The sequence below is a fragment of the Microdochium trichocladiopsis genome, assembly GCF_020744255.1.
Source record: "Microdochium trichocladiopsis strain MPI-CAGE-CH-0230 chromosome Unknown B0I36scaffold_2, whole genome shotgun sequence".
NCBI lineage: Eukaryota > Fungi > Ascomycota > Sordariomycetes > Xylariales > Microdochiaceae > Microdochium > Microdochium trichocladiopsis.
Window position 1 is genome coordinate 800,887 of NW_025763545.1, and position 16,900 is coordinate 817,786.

At 55.2% G+C, this 16,900-nt stretch overlaps 4 protein-coding genes across 4 annotated transcripts; 1 reads left to right on the plus strand and 3 right to left on the minus strand.

Moving 5' to 3' along the window:
• Positions 1-492: 492 nt before the first annotated feature.
• Positions 493-5,216, minus strand: B0I36DRAFT_64110 (CNH domain-containing protein). The gene is made up of 5 exons (XM_046163141.1): positions 5,006-5,216; positions 2,303-4,795; positions 1,913-2,246; positions 1,003-1,850; positions 493-944 (listed from the first exon to the last, which is right to left on the minus strand). Exons 1-5 carry the CDS (start codon positions 5,006-5,008, stop codon positions 840-842), a joined length of 3,783 nt encoding a protein of 1,260 aa, XP_046016424.1. The 5' UTR covers positions 5,009-5,216; the 3' UTR covers positions 493-839.
• A 1,520-nt stretch (positions 5,217-6,736) lies between these two features.
• On the plus strand, positions 6,737-7,662 carry B0I36DRAFT_235779 (V-ATPase proteolipid subunit C-like domain-containing protein; the record flags this gene model as incomplete). The annotated part of the gene is made up of 6 exons (XM_046149424.1): positions 6,737-6,808; positions 6,885-6,915; positions 7,002-7,084; positions 7,173-7,279; positions 7,375-7,545; positions 7,620-7,662. The coding sequence occupies 6 exons, from the start codon at positions 6,737-6,739 to the stop codon at positions 7,660-7,662; spliced, it is 507 nt and encodes a 168-aa protein (XP_046016425.1).
• Positions 7,663-9,044: 1,382 nt separating this feature from the next.
• Positions 9,045-9,712, minus strand: B0I36DRAFT_345446 (uncharacterized protein; the record flags this gene model as incomplete). Its single annotated transcript, XM_046156358.1, has 2 exons — positions 9,045-9,565; positions 9,631-9,712. 2 exons carry the CDS (start codon positions 9,710-9,712, stop codon positions 9,045-9,047), a joined length of 603 nt encoding a protein of 200 aa, XP_046016426.1.
• A 4,255-nt stretch (positions 9,713-13,967) lies between these two features.
• B0I36DRAFT_313742 (uncharacterized protein) lies at positions 13,968-15,025 on the minus strand. Its single transcript, XM_046152668.1, has one exon. It carries the CDS (start codon positions 14,861-14,863, stop codon positions 14,408-14,410), a length of 456 nt encoding a protein of 151 aa, XP_046016427.1. The 5' UTR covers positions 14,864-15,025; the 3' UTR covers positions 13,968-14,407.
• Positions 15,026-16,900: the final 1,875 nt, after the last annotated feature.

The following is a 16,900-nucleotide window of genomic DNA, read 5'->3' on the forward strand; positions in this document are numbered from 1 at the left end:
TGGAAAGTCATCGTTCTTTGCGCTATTCTGTGGTGAGAAATAATGTCAAAGAAAAGATGTTTCAAGAAAGAGGATGTAATAGAAAGATAAGGGGCCGTGAAGATCAGAATAGAGAACACAAGATCAAATAGGGAGACGGTGTCCATGCCTGGCAGACCGCCCTTCCAGATGGTCCTCTGTGCCTCTACTTCACTGTAGGTCGTCCCAGCAAAGTTCCATGGGTTGGCGCCGCTTGTCAATAATTGCACTTGGCAATTGAGCTCTTCTCGCCGGCTCTGGCTTGAATGTGGTGTGCCCCAAGGCGATCTGTTGTACGACTTCTCGCCACTCGCTGCCCGACAGAATCGGCTTATGAGGAGTTGTGCTCGGGCGGGAATTGCTCGAGTCAAGCTCTGAGGGTACCGACCGTCAGTGTCGACTATCCATAGACTCAAACAGTCACCACGCTGTCACATAGTGCTCCAGTGGGTGGCCTGGCTCATATATCGTGGGTCTTGTGGCAGGGCGTAGCCGGTGTACGGTCAAAGACCGAAAGATGTCGTATGTCCTGCGAAGCGCCTATGACAATGGTCGATAGAAACACAAGCCGCAGACAGGCCTGGTAAAACCCGGGCCTGCCACATGCCACAACATGCCTATTCAGTTCAACCTCTTTCGCGGCGCTTCTCAGTAGAAGAGCTCCGGCTGGCACGTTCGATCACCAGCTCGCTAGTGGAGACCTTGGCGACCTCAGTTGTTGCATCGTGATCTACACGCACTATTCGCGGAAATGACTGTGCGCAAACCGCTGAGAAGTGGTCGTGATGCATAGCCGCCGACGTTGAGTAGCACACTGCAGACTATGCTTTCTCAGGAAGGAGCAGTTCGGATCTCCTGTTGTTCTTCCAGAAGTCGATTGCTGCTACGACGTCTTGACCGTTCTCATCCTCGTATGCAAACAAAATCTGAAATGTCGGTTAGCGCTTGGGTCTCGTGCCAGATCAGGTAGACCATCTCTCTTACCTCGTGGGTGCTGCTATGCAGCATCCTGATGTTCTTGTGGGGTACAATGTGCACGGCACCACTCTCAATATTGCGGAGCTCGATGAAGTTGGGCTCAAAAGCCAAGATCCATGGGTATGAGAGCGCGAACGACTGCGGCACACCTTCCCAGTCGATTCTCCATTCTGGCCGAGCCCTCCAGCCGTTCCTGTTGACAAAGAAGGAGAAGTCGGTGTAGTTGAGGAGGAACTCTCCGTTGAGACGTTCAATATGGATTGGCTTGACCCCTTCCTTCCTTGCCACAAAGTCGAGCGATGTGTCGGCCTGGTCGAGCAGCGATTGTGTCTCCAGTGTCTCCAAAGACACAACCTCGAAGCCCCGAGCACACGCCACGCACAGCTTGCTCTTCAAAAAGTGCACAGAAGTAGACTCAGTAGGTATGTAGAACTCTTTGAACGCCTTAAGTTCATCCTGTCCTGCATTAAACATCTTGCCGAATCCTTTCTGCTTCTTTCCTTTGCTCATCGAGTCGTTGGGCTCATACACCTTGATCGTGGTCGACAGGGCACTAGACTTGACGCAGCATACCAAATGGCGTCCAAGGCAGATACCCGTCTTGAAGAAGTTGCAGTGGCTCTGAATCTTCTTCGGACGTTTTGACAAAGTCGGCTCGTTCGGGTCGAGGGCAGATAGCGAGTACGACAGCAGAGACTTGTTCGAGAGGACCAACAGAAGGCCATACTCTTCCAGAACATCAACCTGTGTCACATTCTGCGCCTCGATCACGCGCTTTGGTGGCTGATCTTTGTTCTTGCGCACAGAGACATAGATGCCGTTGTCGGTGCCGTAGATGAGCTTCCGTCCACCATCTAAAGTAGAAATTAGCTATTTAACCCCTGATGAAGAGTAATGTATCCTATTATGGACGTACCGAAAGGCGTGACTGCGTTCACAAAGTTGCCGGTCTGGAAGAAACCAGATGACAAGGTATTGACGTTGAAGAAGTCCGCTCTCGCACGAAGTCGCTGCTGGGCTGTGTCGATATACTCGAGCCATTTTTTGCGCGCAGACTGGTTGGAGGCATACAGAACCTGCTCGTAGAAGTTCCGGCCAAGGTGGCGGAACGTGATGGGCCATCCTTCCTGAACTTTCTTGTCCGATTCCTTGCTGCGGAAAGATGGCAAACTCGACGAGCTGCGCTTCATCCCCTGCTGCGGGATGACTTCGGCCATCTCCCTGATAGAGAGAAGTTCGAGTGGTATGGGCTGGTACTGTTTAGCAGGCGATCGGCGCATTCACAAAGCAGTGTGAGAGAACTTACTCGTCGGTATGCCTTGACTTCTTCTTGGCCCTTGCCAACCTGTTTGATACGCACCAACAGCACGGCATGGTCGAATAGGAATGCGGTGATGTCAGCTGGATCTGTGATGGTCTTCTTGAAGTTTGTCTTGAACACAAGCTCGCGCCCTTCTTCGGTCAGCTTCAGATCCACGCGATCTGCGGGGCGGAATCGCAGCTGTTCGTTAAGACGTCGCAAGTTGAATCTGTTCTCGGCCTTGCCGGACTCTGCATTCACCCTGGTGAGCAGTTCTCGAATTGTCGTGAGGACCTTTGGAATGTCCTCCTTGTCAGGGTTGCCGTCCTCGGTGTACTTTAGTACATTCTCAAGCAGCAATGGGTACCGGGCCAATCTTGTGGTAGGCTTCGTCAGGTAACCGTTCAGCTCCAGCTTGCGTGACTCCTTTCTCCTCTCGATTTCTTCGACGAATTTGGCAAAGTATGGGTTCGCTGAGCGTTCATTTTCAAAACTGAACTTCGCCTCCAACTGCTTGGAGCCGTACAAGATGAAAGGCTCGAACTGCGGGACAATTTCCAGGAAAATATCTCCAATGTTGCGGACCACATGCTGCTTCTGCTGTCGCTCCGTCAGAGCACGAGCAAATCTGGAGCTGACAGAGTGAACACTAGGATGATCGATGGCGTTGCTGAATATTTGTCTGACGACACGCTCTCGTCGCTGGGCTGGAATCGGAGATCCTTGAGACCGGAGTGGGAGCACCCAGAAGTCGCGCAGGTACTCGAGATCCTTGACGAAGTCTCTTTCCGTGTAGCATATCTCAGAGATGACTTCCTGCCTCTTCTTTTCTCTGTCGTCAATGCTGTCTGCGACTTCCTTGGGGACGGAGTTGATCCAGAGCTTCTGCTCATCCGTTTGGTCCAGATCGTCGTTGAGTGCCGCGTCCTGGTCTTTCTTAAGGCCCACCTGGGGTTTGAGATTGAGCCTGGCCACTTGCTCAAGACGCCTGGGACAGGCAATAGAGTAACACAGCTGGTCGCGCGTACAAGTTGGAGAATAACATTCCGACAGAAGGACGAAGACGCCATTGACCGAGGATCCCTCTTCCGGTTCGTCCATCAGAGTCTCGCGGAACTGATACATCTCCGAGGTCGAGTCGCGCAGTCTGTGCTCGTACGTCACATCATGGAAGAACTTCTGAGCATCGAGAGCACGACCCAATAACAGAGCCAGGTTTCGGTCGGTTGTTCTGATGATGTATGACAGGACGTCGACTGCCTCTGAACCACTGAAGGCATTCTTGTATGTCAGTCCGTTCTTAGTCCTCTCACCCGTAATGATCTTGCGCTGAAAGCATTCTGCCACCTTTGACAGAAACGCGGGGTTTACGAGGGGTGCCCGAATCTTGGCTGTAGGTGGCCGATCTCCTTCTGCGGATCTTTGCGAGGCCACCGACGGTCGATGGACGAGTTGCTGACGGCCAGCATCGGATGGCGCGATGGTACTAGCCATGGACATTGTTCGGCTATGGTCGCCAGCGACAATCGTCGAACCCATGGTCGAGGAAGCCATGCTCATCGTCCTAGTCGCACTGCCTGGGGTTGAAGCATGCCCATTGTAAGCTGCATAGCCATTCGTGCCAGGGCCTTCGGTGGAGGGGGCACGTGCTCGGTTGGGGATGACTCGGCCGCTCATAGTCTGGTGCGAAGAGTGATGGGTCGGGTCTCGGTCGGGAGGATACCCAGTCATTGACATGGATCGATCGTCATGGCGCTCAGGTACGACTCGGCCCTGAGCCGTGGTTCTAGAGGAAGGTGCTGGCGCCGGACCCTGCCGAAAGTTGGGTTGCGAAGCTTGGAACTGTCCCGTCGGTTGTTGATATATGGGCTGTCGGGGCATGCTGGCCAGAGATTGTGATCGGTATGGATCGTCGCGAAGTGCAGCACCAGACCCAGGCTGCTGCTGGTGGAAACGCTGCTGTGGGTGAGGAGGGGGAGGGCCACGGGGCGGGTAGCCAGCCGGAACGCCATCTCTCGATTCATACCGTGGGTGCCCTTGAGGAGGAGGACCGGGATATGGCCGGCGTTCTGGGCCAGGAGGTGGTTGGCGCGCGTGCTGTCCCGGATGCGGTGGGGGATGACCCCCAGAAGGATGCCGCTGACTCTGATAATACCCATTGGTCATGCTTGTGTCCATCGTGCGTGTGCGCTGAGCCATTGGATCGCCATAACCGCCTCGCTGTGGCCCAGGCGGGGGCATTCGTGGAGGAGGCCTCCGTTGCATATCAGGGTAGCCGGCGGAACTGGATGCCATTGACGACATGGTATTTGTCCTTCCTTCTTGAGCGCCGTGATGAGGATGAGGCATATTGCCAGTCGATGCGGAGGTCATAGTTGTCGAGCGGCCCGGGGGTGGCGCAGAACCGAAGATGTCGTTGAAGACAGCATCGCGTTGGTTGCCATGACCCGGTCCATACCGTCGCTGATCGTGCTGGTAATCCGCCATATTGGTGTTGGTCTTGAGAGATATGAACGAGTTAGCAGGCTGTTGGGCGTAGGTTGCGTGCTTGAGTGGTAGCTTGAAGGCCAGGATGAGATGCGGTGCGGTCCAGCTGGTGAGACGGCCGTGTTTGTCGCGATACTGTCTGTCGGGCGTTGAGGCAGATATCTGGTCGAGGGCATTATGACAACAGGAAAGTGAGCTCAAATGCTTCGAATATTAACTCACCATCTGACTGTGGCAGAACGGGCACCCCCGACTGGATCGGGCGGTCGTTCACGATAGGGTACCGATGGGTTGCGTGTGAGAGCAGACGGGGGACGGTTCGACTGTCTGACGTTAGCGTCGCCCACGCGGTATCGGCGGAAGATGGCGACCTCGGACAAATGGCGTCGACTCGGGTGAGACCAGGGAAGCTGTTGGTCAAGCAAGTTTTACTTCGAGATTATGTAGAGATCGGGCGAGGAGGGATGCGGGTAATAGGAGGTCCCGGCGGCGACGCAGGGCGAGAGATGTGGGAGTCGAGCGAGCGCAAAAGGTATATCGGGGGAGAGCGAGAGGCCTGCTAGAGGCCTCGAGCAGTCGGGAGCGTCGCTTCTGGCGTTGGGGACAGCGCTGCGCCGGCTCGATGGGTGCTGGGTAGTGAAGATGCTGCTGATATGGAGATTGGAAGACTTGACGTGGAAGGCCACCAGCAGGCGTATCACAACGGCCGTGCCAGGCTCAAAACCGGGACATCATAGGTGGGCGGGTTTGGCACTGTGGAGCCCAGCCGTGGCTGGCGGGATTGGGAGGGAGACTCGCTGGGCGGCGTGGAGCACGGTGCTGACTTTGTGGTCTCCAGTTGACAGGCTGGGAGGCAAGATGCAGACCAATCAGAAGGGCACCAGCGGATGGGCGTTGCAAATGCGCACCTTTCACCAAGTGTCTCAGTTCTTGGCTGTGGATTTGCCTGCACACCAGGTACCTATCCGCGCTGCCGGTAGATTTTTTTTTGGAATTATCCCATCCTTTTGAGGCCCCCCTATGATAGACTTGCTTCGGCATGAGTACCAATTGTAGCGCTGACATGGCCTCCCGGCAAGTTCTGTGGGGAGCAAACTACAGTCCTACGTACTTTGCGCTACGTAAACAGGAACCGGCCCCCCGCAGCTTACATCACTGAGCATCCAACCCTGTCCTTAGTAGGGGCAGAGAATGCTTGTGCCTGTCCAAGTTGCAAGACTGACTGTGCTGTCGTCGGTTCCAAGCAGAGTACACAGATGCCTCTGACGACTGAGCTTTGCGGAGATCGAGCCAAGGTTGGGACCATCTCAGCACGCCACAATCAAGCTGCGATATCCTTGACATTTCCATCTGTGAGAGAGCGCATCGGTCCTGATAAAGCGCAACCATGGCTGCCATCGAATGGAGTTGCGACATTCGGCATTTCAGATCTTCCATATGCCCAGCGGTTTCAGCCCAGTAAAGCGTCGGGGCACGGGGCTAAAGAGTCCACGCCTGTAACTGAAAATCGACGCGGGACGTGATAGTCAAACACTAGAATTGTACGAGGCTCGGTCCGCAGCAGCTCAGAAGCGGTCGCCTTTGACGCTTGCGCAGGTGCATTGCACTGCCCAAGCTCTGTGGGAGCGGTCTCTTAGCTGGCCGTGCACTGTTCTTTCTCACAGTGCCTGTACTGTCTCGGCCCTCAAACCACGCGCGGCCCACCCGCGCTGCCAGCAGAGCTCCATGGCTGGCTGCAGCCTTTCCTCGACGCAGCTATCCACACCCATTACGCACCTTGCAGGCAGGCAGCTAGCTCTCTCACCACTCCCAAGCCACATCTCCCCCCAACTCGGCGTCGACATCTCGAACCACGACGTCGCTCTTGTCGCTACCGCGGCCCTTTGTCATCATCGCCTCAACATCCTCGCACACATCGCAGCTCAATCCCGTGCTCCCGCAAATACCGCCGCGATGGCTTCCGCCGCCGAGTTATTACAGGTCGAGTCTGAGATCGCACCAAAGTTCGCGCCTTTTGTCGGCATGGTCAGTCCCCAAGATACAGAGCTGCAGGCATGCGCCTTTGTTCGCTCTATACTGACACCGCTGTCTCTCTTTACAGGCTGGCATCGCAGCTGCCATGATCTTCGGATGTACGACGGCCTCGTCCCCCCTGAACACTCGAAACTCTCCCGCAGACGGAGCACGTTGTCGCAGGCAGCTGACTTCAAGAATGCAGGTATTGGCGCGGCGTTCGGCACGGCCAAATCTGGCATTGGTATCGCCGGTGTCGGTGTCTTCAGACCTGATCTCATTATGAAGGTGCGCTCCTTCTCCCCATGCTGCCGTGTTGTCTGGAGTCTGGCTCGACGCTTCGCGACCGGCGAACTGACAATCGATATCCAAACAGTCCCTCATCCCTGTCATCATGTCCGGTATCTTGGCGGTTTACTCTCTCGTCGTCTCCGTCCTGATTGCCGAGGACATGAAGCCAGACTCGTCTTACAGTCTGTACACGTACGTCGACCTAAGCAACCCCCCCTCCCTTCTCTTCCAAAAAGGTCGCTTGGGATGGCACAAGCGCGACTGCTGACACGATTGGCGCGACCCAGTGGCTTCATGCACCTTGCCTGCGGTCTGTCCGTTGGAATCACAGGAATGGCCGCGGGCTACTGCATCGGCATCGTCGGCGACAAGGGCGTCCGCGCGTACATGGAACAGTCCAGGATCTTTGTTGGCATGGTCCTGATCTTGATTTTCGGCGAGGTGTTGGGTCTGTACGGGTACGTTCAGTCAACAAAGATGGTTGTCGTGACCCAAATCGAACGAGGACACACAGCTGACCAGGTGCTATCAGTCTCATCGTCGCCCTTATCCTCAACACGAAGTCTCAGGGTTAAGCGGGTCTTCAGGCAGACGACCAAGTTCACGGGTCTCCGCGGAACTGACAAAGAGAGTGTGCAAGCAATGGAAGTGCAGTCGGTGCTTATTTTGGCAACAGACAGCCACTAGGAGACCTCGTTGTAAGAGTAGTGGTCGTCAGCTGTCTTGTAGGAGGGAGGTTCGACGTTGTGAAGCAAGCACGTTAACATGACTACGAAGCATGATCGCCAGGGCTTACACACACCCATTTCGATCAAACACAATCACGGAAAGGCGTTCAGGATGTCGAGTCGCTGCTTTTTGTTTGTTGTGCTATAGAATCATACATGAGACGCACACCATTCGAGGTGGGCTATGGGAAGTCACCAAGTTGTTTGTGTACCATGCTCTCTTGGCGCGCCCAACGTCGCTGGAAATTGCATATCATGAGTAAAAGACACCGCATGCGACATCAAGACAACGCACGCAGCAGGATATCACTTGGAGAGCCAATATGAACGCCGTGTTCCGCCTAGATGACCTGTTTCACGAAGCTGTGTAACGCGGGAAGCTGTGTGCATTCCCTAGACAACGCCTTTAATCACAGCATCTTCTGTTACTCATGAAACAATGTAAATAAATAGAAAAGAGATCCCTGCTATTTCCAATCTATCTGCAATTGCGCCTCTGACCAAGGGGAACTGGGTGGCCTGGCATGGCCTGGCCAGCTCCAAGTCAGGTAAGTAGGGCAAGTCATGAACACCAGAGAAAATTAGACCCAGATTGAGGAGAATGATCGCCAGGTCTTCCGCTCAGACATTGATTTGTGTCTGTGACGAAACTGATTTTTTTCTTCTCTTGGCGATCCTCAAGTAACAATGCTCTCAGGAACGCACCCAAAAAATGCACACCGAAACACAAGAGCAACCCCTCGTTATTCAGTGACCGCCATTTCCGTAAATGCAGTCATGCGTGCCGAATCAGGACGTCATCACTGGAGACGCCGAGCATAAGATTGTGAGATGAACCACCCTAGGAAATGCTATGCCAAAATGACCAATCTGATCCGGTGGAACGGGAGAAAGACAAAAATCGAGTTTGAAGAAGAGAAAGTGAGGAGAGATGGAATCCTCATGAGCCCTCCAGTAAGATACACGCTTGGCCCAAGAAGGTAAAGAGTCAGATTCAAGACTTATGGGAAAGAAGTGCTTGTCGCGGGTGGCTTCAGAGCCAGTGGCAATGCGCGGTGGTGTCCGAGGCGTCATTATCGTGCCAGACGGCCCAGGAGACTCCTGCGGCTAACGGCTTCCAGCTCTCTTCGGGTGTTCTGGCTCTGAACAACACGCTCACGGTCTTCGCGGTCCCGCATTTGTGCTAGATTTTGGACAGACGCTGGTAAGCAGTTTACGGCATAGCATTTTCAATGAGTAGCAAACGTACCCAAGAACCTGTCCCAGCGCATATCCTCCAAGATGAGAATATCGTCTCCGTTCTGCCTGGAGAGTCGGGCGCGCCGAGCTTTCGCTGCTGCTTCTTCGCCAACCAAGTAAGGGTCCTCGAGGGGTCGCACACGGTTTGCTTCCTCTGTATTCATGCGGTGGAGGACATGGCGCAGGGCATTCTCGACTGTAGCTGTCGAGTTGCTATGCCTAGCAGCGGTTGCCCGACGGTGCGCCACTCTCGCGTATGTCGGGTTGCTATGCACGGTCGACCACGTGCCCACACGGAAGTCGGTGAGCTGAAGCGGCTCGCTTTGTCGTGGAGGGGAAGGTATGCGTGGCAGTCCCCTCGCTGGGGCGTTGTGTGTAGCTGTCGAGGAGCGACTCGCAGGAGGGACCATGCTTCGAGGAGTGGACGAGTACGGAGGCCTGGCAGATGGGCTATACGGCGGTGCACACTCGTTGGGATGGGCTGTCGAGTGGTATGATGGCGCCTCGGAAACTAACAGACTCAGACGATCAGCACAACTTCAACAGGCTCGCGGAATCATGGCCATCTCGGCTCACCGTAGGAGGGTGCCGCCGAACGGATCGACGCAGTGTCAAAATCGTCAGCGCTCAAACGAGCATGGTACATGTCGACAGCCATAATGTTGGGCTGGCTGCCATCCACAAGTTATGGCGGATCAAAGAGTCGTCTCGAGCGGTCGTGCGACTAGCCACGATATGAGGTGCCGAAGTATAAGAGAAGGTTGTTCGATCGGCGACAGTGACAGTAACGAGCTGACCGCTTCCTCACACAACTTCGATCACGCTAGGCTGATGTTTCACAAGCGAAAAGAGTCGTATATTGCAAGGTTCTGAGCTGAGAAAGTGCACGTGGCGGCGATGTGGGTGTCGGTAAGTTGACCAGCTCGCTCGCTCTTCAATGAATTTAGGAGAACGAGCGAATGGGGATATCCTCGTTGAGTTTCGCCAAGGTTCTGCTTCCCAAGTGCTTCTGATGGTTGTGCCTATGGTGGAATCACACAAGAGCGAGGGGCACGTGAGGAGGGCTAAGGCTGGGAAACAGCTTGGGATCGGGACAGAGGAGGGAGGAAGAAGGCTGTGAACCTTCGGAACAGTCGATGCAGGCAGTAGTACCTGTATTTAGACAGGGAGGGATATATGTACATGAGCCGAGGAGTGGCAGAGGATCCGGGAACCTGCAAGAGCCGCCGAAAGCTTGGTGCTCGAAGAAGCGGCGCAGTGCTGTGCCTGAGCAGCCAGGTACTAACTGGGAGACGGCCGGATGTTGGCGTCCCCTGGAGCAGCATGCCCGGCGTGCATGGCCAAGCTTGTGAATGTCGGCCTGGGAGCAGCTTGACGACGTGGGGAGACGCTGGCCCGGCGGGCGGACGCCCGGTTGGTGGAGAAGGCATCATCATTGCGGGTCGTGTCGGGCTCGGTTGACGCCAGGCAGGGGAGGAGCAAGTATCGGGTACATGCCGGCGGCCGTAGTCCGTCGGACTGGACTACAAACATGGCCTAGACAGGGAGGCAGGGAGGGCGGTGCCTATCCAGCGTCGATGATGGCTCGACATGCGTTAGCTGGTCGTCGTGGCTGCGTTCTGGAAGGCTGGCGACACATGCAAGCCGGTGGGCAGTTCGCTGCACCGGGCCACACGACACCAGTGCGGGGCGCTGGAGGGCCAGATCCCTGCCCTTGGGGGGAGGGGGTGGTTGTCATTTGTCTTCCCGGCCGTGGAGGGAGCGGGGCACCTCTATGTTCTCTCTTTGCACACATCGTAAGCTCCGCATACCTTGTGCAAGTAGGTACGCGGCGGGGTGTTGACTGCGCGACATCGGGCATCGCATGGCAGGTGGCCAGAGCCTGCTGTTATGCGTGTCTCATTGACTGACTGACTGACTGGCTCTGGTCATTGCCAGCGTCGCACAGCCAGCACACTCGTGGCCGCTGCTTGCTGTTTGCTTTTGGTGCGTTCCTAAGGTAGTGTGTATGCTCTGGTGCAGGTGCTCGTGCTCACCGATGTCTTGGACAGAAGCGCTGTGCTGTTGCGATAACGGCTGCGGGCTCGGACGCACACCACTGATAACCTAGCACAACCAAGACACCAACACCACCACCACCACCTCCTCCCGCGCATGCGCCATAGACATGCCCAAACAGCCCTTCTCATGGCACGCCCGCCTGCAGGGTCCAGGCGCCTCTCAGCCCAGCTCAGGCATGTCAGTCAGGCCACTCAGGTCAGCAGTCCTATTCTTGTCCGAGGTGGAGGGTGGCCAGCCCGCAGCACACACGACTAAGTGTGTGGTCCCTTGTTTCTGTGCTCTGTCACGACGGCTGGTCAACATACAAAGTGACAGACAAGTAGTGCCCGGGTAAACACATCTCGCACGCGCCTCGGGCCACATCACGACATCCGCCCACCTATGCGCCCGGTACTGACCCGTCAGAGGTACAGTATACCTGCCTGATTGAGAGACAGAGACTCCAAAGGTGGCTGAGCCTGGCGCTCTTACCAAGTGGGCTATCTTGCGCTCCTCGTCTCCCCTCTCGACTGTCTGTGGGCTCGTAATTACGACGACCACGATAAGCTGCAGGACACAGCAGCATACTGCGTATGCAGTCATGCCCGCCCGAGCCAGGCCCCTGCCCCTGACCCACCAGCACGCTGCCCAGCAGATCTATCTCTACAGTCTCATGGGCAGAGCTGGGCAGGCGGGATTTGGCGGTATCCGCTTGTCGCTCAAGGGGCCCACCGACAAACCGGATGGCGCAAGGGCATCTGGCGTGCACACGACATCACAATGCGGAAGGTTACGTACGACGAGAGGGGCATCGCGCAGACGTCCATATCGCTTTACAGGCACGGGAGCATAAGGCGCGACGTCTCGGATCGCGGATCACTGATCAGATGCCAGCATCCGCATCAGATCTGCAGCGGTGTTCCCACTGCCACGTTTTGGATTGTATTCTGCCTTGGTATCTCAACCCGCCAAGGCTCTTTGCCAATGCTGGTGACGGCAAGGACCCTCCGGTGACATGGCCCTAAGACGGCACTCGGCCGGGTGTGCGGCTCATCGCGGGTCTCAGTGACTCCTTTTTGATGCGCGATTGTTCTTGTTGGAGGACTCTGGCAGTGACGTTGGGTGTCCGTGGTGATGCCAGTAGAGACTCAACCTTGCCATTCAAGGACACATGCTCAAAAAGTTGCTCGGTGATATAAGCAGCTGGTTCTTCGGGGTTGAAGACAGGCTTCTGCAGGTCCATGCCACCCTTCCCTGCACTACGGGGATATTCGCAAAAGCCCATGTGCTCAAAAGGTTATAGTACGCAGCCCCCAAGCCTCGGACCACAGCCCAAGACTGCCACACCAAAGCGCGGGAAGCATGCTCACATGGTCTGCCAGAGTGCTCCAAACCTCGAAAATCGGTCAAACTAGCAGCCAATCACTTCGGACGGAGGAGGGCAGCGTGACCAAACTCTCTTCAAGAAGCTTATCTCCAAACTTCGCGCTGAGTCCAGTTCCGTGCTTTCGACCAAGTACTGATACCAAATTTTCGTGGTTGGAATCATTCAGGCTTTGGTGTATTCTGCGAATCCGTCGTCCATATCGCCAAGATTGCCGTTGTCGCTGTCGGCGGTCATTACTGTCCCGAGGAGTGCTCATTTGACCGATGACGACATCTTGCTGTCTACTTGCATATTCGCCCAACCATAGCTGGGTGATACTCACAACACAGATCGCCGGGCCGCTGAGACTTTTCCGACGCTTATATCAAGACATCGGACGCTGGTCTAACCCTTTGGCCTCCTCGTGTTCCGTGAGCAAGTATTTAAGTGAGCATGAATAAAGCAAGCAAACAGATATATGGTGCCAGCTTGTTTCAAGCTGGGGATGCTCGTGGATAAGCTCCAAAACCGCAACATTGGTAATTAGGCTGGCCAGGGGGCTTCGTCTAAGATTTGGCCTCTTTTCTCTGCAAGTTTGAGTTTATATTATTGTGCTAGATGTCGAAGTGAGCCGTCACCCAATTAGCAGCGTATATCGCCTGGGAAAGATTCGTGGCTCTGCGCTAGGAGATGACGCAGAAGGGCTGGATTGTATGTACCTCTATGTTGAGTTCCTTTCATCATAATATGATGAAGCGTGAGACGCTGCGCTCATTGCTGAAAGTGTGACAGATGGTCAAAACACGAGGAACGTTCTCAAGCTAAAACATGGAATGCAAAAACTGGTAGTTGTATTTACAACTTTCCGGCAGAATCCTTGAGGTGGCGACAGGAACCTGTTGCGTGAATTTACAGCCCGACTGTGAAGTTTTACCTTGGGATCACGCAATTCTGTCACATTAGTGATCTGCGAGGCGCCTGGCGCTTTATGGTGAAGTTTCGTGGCACAATCATGCTCGAAATCGGCCCAAATATTATCGACTCTCGTCGAGGAGAAAAGGCTCACCTAACGAGCAGGCGAACCGAAACCCAGGCAGCGCCTTTCAAACCTCTAGCACTTCTCAAAATAGCTCGAACTATCTGCATCACCACGGTCTTCGCTTGCGAGCTCAACAACACGATGCTTTTGCTAAGGACACCTAAAGTACATATCGTACATGCGACAACACGCCTGCACATGCCGACAAAAGGGTGAATCCCACTTCCATGCTAGCGATTTAGGCTTTCCATCATCGTCTTTGCTTGTAACGGTGACAAGTCCCCCATACTTTGGAGTGGGCTGGTGAACCGCGGGCTAGCTTCTTCCAGCTGGCCACACCCTCTTTACACCCAAGGTATTGTGGTGGAACCTTGTTTTATGTTGGCACCGCGACACCCACTTTGCGGGCCAAGAAAAGCGGCGTTGTAGGGCTGGGATTCCATTCGCCGCTGGCGGTACCTTGTGCGTACTTGAGTACGTTTATATGAGACTTGCACATGGTCGACTGAGTCCAGGTGACTTCTGTGTAAAGAACAGCTTCATCTGCGGGCTGCATAAACACATGCTGATTCCTCTCTTCAGACTCTGGTGCAGATCGTTTCTCGTCGTATATACACGAATATGGTGCTACATTTCCCATTTAAAAAAAAAAAACGCCAAGGCCCCAGTATAATCCATACAATCATTCCAAACTCCTGTCGTAAACATGGGTGAAGTATCGACAGCATCATTCAGCCCATTGCCCAGTAATTTTGTCCAGGGAAAAGCAAAAGTAAAGCAAAGCTTGCAGCCCCAAACCTGACAGCATGATTCTCATAAATCGCAGTCGCGGACGCAGCATTACACTGTCTCGTCGTCACGACCTCTTCCATAGATCTGGATGAGCTACCACAAAACCGCTTGTGGGCCTACCACAGCCGGCGCTGGTAGTACACGGGCTCTCCTGACTGCGCGAGCCGCCTGATTTCCTCTTTGATCTTCCTCCGCCGCTCTGCGTTGGTCATGGGCTTCTCGACGACGACCTCTGGTTCCTCGGCCGAGTCGTCGGCGGAGCCGTCAGACGACAGGACCTTCTGCTGCTGCTGCTGTTGGTTCTTCTCGGGTGATTCTTCGCTGTCGTCGGGCACTGTTGGTCGCACCTCGATGTAGAGCGCATCTGTGCCGTCGATATTGTCGCTCGTGCTCGATCCACGGTCCGAGCCGTCCAGGTCCATGTTTGCGAAAGCACCGCTCTCGCCGGCAGTGGCCTGGTCTTTGAACTTGTCGGGGAGGAATATCTTTGGGCTGGGCCGGGGCTGCATCTGCTGTATCACTGCGGTCCGGAGCTTGTTGAGGGTCCGTTGCTGCAGCACGTATCCGCTCATGAAGAGCGCGCCTGTGAACAGTACGACTGTGTGTGTGTACCGGCTCGTACGCAGCACAAAGAGTGTGCAGCGAGCCGTTGGGTGTTAGCAAACAGCTGGGTCTGTGGATCATGGGACCGTGGCATCGCTCTCAACGTACCGACTCCTGAACTCAGCACGACCGAGACTTGGGAGTGTGTCAACATCATCTTGGGCGGACTCTTGCTGCGTTGTTCACCGTGTCGTGTGCTTTGGTTGGGCTCCTGCAAACTGCTCCGATGGACGTGGATTGGTATTGTTATTTGACGGACGGACTTCCTGGCGAGACAAAGAAACCAGAGAAACTGTTCTTCAGATGCCCAGCCGGCTGGAGCACGTTGCCTTGCATTGAGTGCACACCTGTTGCGCCGTGCACACGAGTATCGACGTGGGCACTTCCAAGTTTCCGCCCTGCATCATCCTCGATTGGCCTTGTTGGCCCAGCAACCAGGTGCTGCATCTGCGATGCCCAGCGGGCTTGGGTCGACCCCACCACGAAAGCTCAAGGTTGCAACATCCGTCGAGCACAGCAGCGAAAGCTGATGACGATCGTGCACGACGGTAATAACCACTCGGGTTGCCTGCGACTAATGATTTGCTCCAGCTTTTTATGTAGACGACGGTTCTGGCACCGAGGACATGTATACTTTACGGGCTAGGAGGTAGCCCTTCGTGATCCGAATGCCGCTGGTTGGTCTCAGCCCCTCCCTAGGTAGCTTCAGCCTGGCAACCCTCGTAAGCACGTGCGATCAGACTTACAGCGCATGCATGTTGAACTCAATTTGCGACCGCCAGTCCTGGATGTCCCGCCGTGTAGCCATCTGCTGGTGGCTCGCGCAAACCGGTACCTCGAGGCACTTGCTGCTGCCCATCCAGAAAGGCGGCGTGGTCCCCGCTGGGCGCTGAGTGTGCGCTGGCCACATGCACGCCGGCTTATGTCATGGCCAGGACGAACAAGGCAAGCGCTCCTGCACTTGTACTGGTAGGAGAGTCGTGGGGGCCGTTCGAGACGCTGGGGACGACACGAAGTTCCCATCACAGTTTTGGAATTGCTCAACCACAGGTCGACTGGGCATTGGGCCATGTGAGCACGGGATCATTACTTAAGAAGTACAGTCCCGGTCACCCTCTTCTTCCATCGTCCATGTAGCACCATTGTCTAGAGCTTCTCTTTGGTAAATCTACCACTTGCGGCGGTCGCCAACAAAAGCCGGCACTTCGACGCGAAGAAGTCCTTGCCTACAAAATAACATTCCAACCGATCCGTTGCAGACTTCCGAGGCTCCCTTTTACTACTGCGCGTCTGGACTGTTTTCAACTTACGTTCCCAGCACAATGGCACGACTTATGCCGACGATGCAGCCCGTTGCGTCGAGACCACAAAGACCATGGCAGATCCGAGAGGCCGTCATCCGCATTCCCCACGGCTCGGCCTGCAAATCCGAGGGGGTGGTCGCCAGTGCTACGGCTGCCACATCCCTCTGGCGGGTAAGCTCGCACCGGCCGCGGCATGCATAATAGTGTCCCTGGGAATATGATGCGTCATGGGCACCATTACCAGGCTTGTCCAGCTTGCAAGGGGACGCTCGTGGGAACCTTGCGCTGCAGCATCGCCCTCTGCTCGGTAGCGCGACTCGAAATAGCATCTTGGCCATGGCAATGTCTTCGTCCACGCGGAGAACCGAGATCCCATCTGAAACATTTTCCCGCCATGCATGAGGATGCACACGGGAGAGCTCCGCTTGAAACGCAGGTCCTAGAGCTAGTGTCTCTGGGGCACGGGCAAAACCCCATCCAGCTGTTGTGTCATTGATGTCGACTTGCACCACAGCATGAGATCAATCAATGCCATCGTCCAACCAACCTCATCCCCAGATCTTGAACGTGTCGCCATGTCAAGTCGCGAGGGAGGGTCTCATTCTATTGCAACAACTGGCAACAGCCTTGTCTCGGCCGACATCTGGACAGCATCACCAGCCTGGGTGGGGCCTGCCTGCGCTGGGCTGCGCTGCCCGAGAT

Coding starts and splice junctions, on each gene's coding strand:
- B0I36DRAFT_64110 (XM_046163141.1), bottom strand. Junction 2,247..2,302: donor AAGTCAAGGCATACCGACGA/GTAAGTTCTCTC, acceptor AAACAGTACCAG/CCCATACCACTCGAACTTCT. Junction 945..1,002: donor TGCATAGCAGCACCCACGAG/GTAAGAGAGATG, acceptor CCGACATTTCAG/ATTTTGTTTGCATACGAGGA.
- B0I36DRAFT_313742 (XM_046152668.1), bottom strand. CDS start 14,863: ATGAGCGGATACGTGCTGCAGCAACGGACCCTCAACAAGCTCCGGACC.